Raw genomic sequence first — 459 nt, 5'->3', positions numbered from 1 at the left:
GCCGGCAGCGCCGCGCCGCCTTCTCCAGCCGCCACGGCAAGCGGCACGGGCGCAAGTCGCGGCTGCGCTGCAGCAAGAAGCCGCTGCACGTGAACTTCAAGGAGCTGGGCTGGGACGACTGGATCATCGCGCCGCTGGAGTACGAGGCGCACCACTGCGAGGGCGTGTGCGACTTCCCGCTGCGCTCGCACCTGGAGCCCACCAACCACGCCATCATCCAGACGCTCATGAACTCCATGGACCCCGGCGCCACGCCGCCCAGCTGCTGCGTGCCCACCAAGCTCACGCCCATCAGCATCCTCTACATCGACGCGGGCAACAACGTGGTGTACAAGCAGTACGAGGACATGGTGGTGGAGTCCTGCGGCTGCAGGTAGCAGCGCCCGCGCGCAAGGGCAAGCGCAAGCGCAAGGGCGCAGGCGCAGGCGCGGGCGCTGGGCTGCGCCCGGCCTGAGCGGG

At 69.9% G+C, this 459-nt stretch overlaps 1 protein-coding gene across 1 annotated transcript in view; it reads left to right on the top strand.

The window, feature by feature from the left end:
• The window catches only part of GDF6 (growth differentiation factor 6), a gene marked incomplete at its 5' end in the record, with an annotated part of 13167 nt that extends 12717 nt beyond the window's left edge, over positions 1-450 (top strand). Inside the window, one exon of the mRNA XM_019519371.1 lies at positions 9-450. Coding sequence (XP_019374916.1) covers positions 9-377 — 369 coding nt within the window. The remainder of the gene's footprint in view (positions 1-8) is intronic.
• Positions 451-459: the final 9 nt, after the last annotated feature.

This window comes from Gavialis gangeticus, unplaced genomic scaffold, assembly GCF_001723915.1.
Source record: "Gavialis gangeticus isolate Ggan-Ray unplaced genomic scaffold, GavGan_comp1, whole genome shotgun sequence".
NCBI classification, from domain to species: Eukaryota; Metazoa; Chordata; order Crocodylia; family Gavialidae; genus Gavialis; species Gavialis gangeticus.
This window is presented reverse-complemented; position numbering and strand designations above follow the sequence as displayed.